This window comes from Asparagus officinalis, chromosome 2, assembly GCF_001876935.1.
Source record: "Asparagus officinalis chromosome 2, Aspof.V1, whole genome shotgun sequence".
Classification (NCBI taxonomy): domain Eukaryota; kingdom Viridiplantae; phylum Streptophyta; class Magnoliopsida; order Asparagales; family Asparagaceae; genus Asparagus; species Asparagus officinalis.
Window position 1 is genome coordinate 55632248 of NC_033795.1, and position 2801 is coordinate 55635048.

The 2801-nt window shown below is 35.4% G+C and overlaps 1 protein-coding gene across 1 annotated transcript; it reads right to left on the bottom strand.

The window, feature by feature from the left end:
- Positions 627-2270, bottom strand: LOC109829542 (NAC domain-containing protein 100-like). The gene is made up of 3 exons (XM_020396625.1): positions 2033-2270; positions 1348-1634; positions 627-1265 (listed from the first exon to the last, which is right to left on the bottom strand). Exons 1-3 carry the CDS (start codon positions 2223-2225, stop codon positions 903-905), a joined length of 843 nt encoding a protein of 280 aa, XP_020252214.1. The 5' UTR covers positions 2226-2270; the 3' UTR covers positions 627-902.

Consider the following 2801-nt stretch of genomic DNA (forward strand, 5'->3'; position numbering starts at 1 on the left):
GTGTACTGAATATGGAAGGAGAGAAATTTGAGGATTTTTTCAACAAAAAGCCCGCAGCCCTGATCAACTTATCAAAGAAGTGAAGATTTCATTACTCTTAAAAGTTCTTAATGAAGATGTTCCTGAATACTTGAGAGAAGAAATAGGAAAATTGTAACCTGTAAGTGAGGTTACAGTTTTTGTTTGCCAGATCAGTTTCTGGTTTCTTGTTGTACTCTTATTTCAAAAATTAGGTGATGAATAAAATTTTATTTCATTGACCAAAAAAAATGCATTATGTTTTACTTGATGTTAGATTAGTTTTATACTTGTTAAGCTCTGTATATATGAGGTTTTCTTATGAGCTTTAGTTACAATTTTTTTTTATATCTCATAAATGTGATGAGATTCTTGATGTACATACAAATTTCATATTGGTGATGAATAATTTTTTTTCATTTACCAAAAAAAGAAAAAGAAAAATGAACCCATGCATGATCCCAAAAAATATTGAAAATTCTGGTAGATGTAGTAACAGCTACATAAGGATTTTCGAACCAGTACAGATCAGATAAGAGCTAATTCATTATAATATATGCTGTCCTAATTAAAAGAAAAAAAAAGTGTATCCAAGTGGACATAAAAGAATACAATAAAGGAATACGCAACATTCCGTCAAAATATTAGCTCAACATCACATCATGACTAAATCATATAGTCATTAGGATATCAGCACAAATCAAGATATTTAATACAGGCTTTAAGGCAACATTATTGTAGCATTCTAAATTGTAAGAAATTTCCACTCATGACTTGCTGCTTTCCTCTATGAAATATATATAATTCCTGACACCCAACCAAAAATAATTCCACTCATTAGCAAAAACTTATTGCTTTCCACCATGAAAAAACACAAACGAGGTCTAAATTCCCTTGTAATTCCAAATGTTCTCCAAATCAAAAAACGGACCAGAAGAAAGCCCATAATCGTAAGATGAGATCTCAGCATTCCAGTCATTGCTCAGTCCAGTATCATGCGAAGTAGTAGCCATGGAGCTCGAGAACTGCTCTATTTTTCTCTGCCCAATAAAAGGAGACATTGATGAAGAATTGTGACGAGCATTAGCATTCACAGGTGCCGTAGCTCGCTCCATCGCTTCATCCTGTTGCAAGTAGCTCAAACTAGATGTGCAAGGATGAGCAAAGCACGCGCTCTCTTGCACAGTCGAAGGATTCTTCTTGGCTGCCTCATTCTTGTGCAAAACCCTAACCACAACCCAATCCTCCTGCAAAAAAAGTATAACTATAAAGTTAGCTATCTAATATGTTACTAACTATTAGAATTTTATAAATTGACTAAGTGGGTACCTTGGAGGCTGTGGAAAGATTGTAGAGGTGAGAGTGGTTGCCTTCGAGCCTGAACTCATGCATGACCCAGTTAGTCTTCTCGCCTTTAGGGGCTCGTCCTCTGTAGAAAACTAGGGTTTTCTTCATTCCGACTAGAACAGAGCCCTTGCTTTTGTATATTTCTTTATCTTTTCCCGTCGCTTTCCAGTATCCAGATTCCGTGGCTCTGTTGGTTCTCATGCCTGTTGGGTACCTCTTCTCCTTTTGAGTGAAGAAGTACCATTCCTTCTCTCCCATCTTAGCCTTATCTGCATAAAATGTTATAAATGATCAATACTAACCATATACACTACTAATCCCATTTTATAAAGTATATCGGAAGTTTTCTTTGAATTTCAATTAAAACTTAATATGTTCATAGTTTAGAAAATTTATTACCTATCACAGTATAATTAGCACTAATCAAAATTATTATATGATCAAATTAGATCGATAAAAAAGATATTGATAATTAATTAAATGTACTATGAGTTTTATTAATCATAGTCTAAATACTCTTTTCAGAAAATATTTAGTGGTCTACATATCAAATTAAAAATTAATTATTAGATTAGTAGACACACTGCTGGCCGTATTTAAATTTAATAAGATGAAATTCATATAGATTAATAAGGAGATAACTAGTCAGGCTTTTAAGGATGATTACTTGGGAGGTCCCATGGCTCACACTTGTTGAGGTCCACCTCTCCCAAGGCTAGAGCGCTGAAACTTTTGTCTGCAATCTTCTCTGAGAGATAGTTGGTTATGATCTCTTCATCTGTTGGGTGAAATCGGAAGCCAGGGGGCAAGACCAAGTACTCTTCTTCTTCCTTTGGAATTTGACTTGTGAATTCTGCCATTGGAAGAGGGGAGAGAGAGAGAGAGAGAGAGAGAGAGAGGGAGGAGAGAGAAAGAGAGGGTGTTAAGAAATAAGGGAGGAGAGGAGAAAAATGAGACCAGAATATATAGAGCCTAACATCCGTGCAGCTGAAGGCACTTCCCATGGAAGCCATAAAGGTGGGACCCACTTGTTTATTGTTGACAATTTTGGTGTGTAATTGGCGCAATTTGGGCTTTTCCATCTGAAATGATAATATTAAAAAGGGGTTTCAGCATATTAAGCCTCCTAAATATTAGTATTTGAATGTCTCACATAACCGCTAAATTAACACTGTGAACTCTAATTTTTGTAGGTTTTTATCAAGGTGCTTAAGTGAAAAAGACAAAGTTCAGGAGCTAATTAATATTATAACCCTTCTAGATGGCTAGCTAGTGAGGAACTACATAGATGGTGAATGAAGAACTAACAAAACATGAATTATATGGTTTTCAGTTATCGGAAACTTCTTTTGCGGGGCCTATATGTGAAAAATCCCTGATAAAAAAGGCCCACCAAAGTACGCTAACCTTGCTTGGTCTCTCTCCGTTACTTTTAA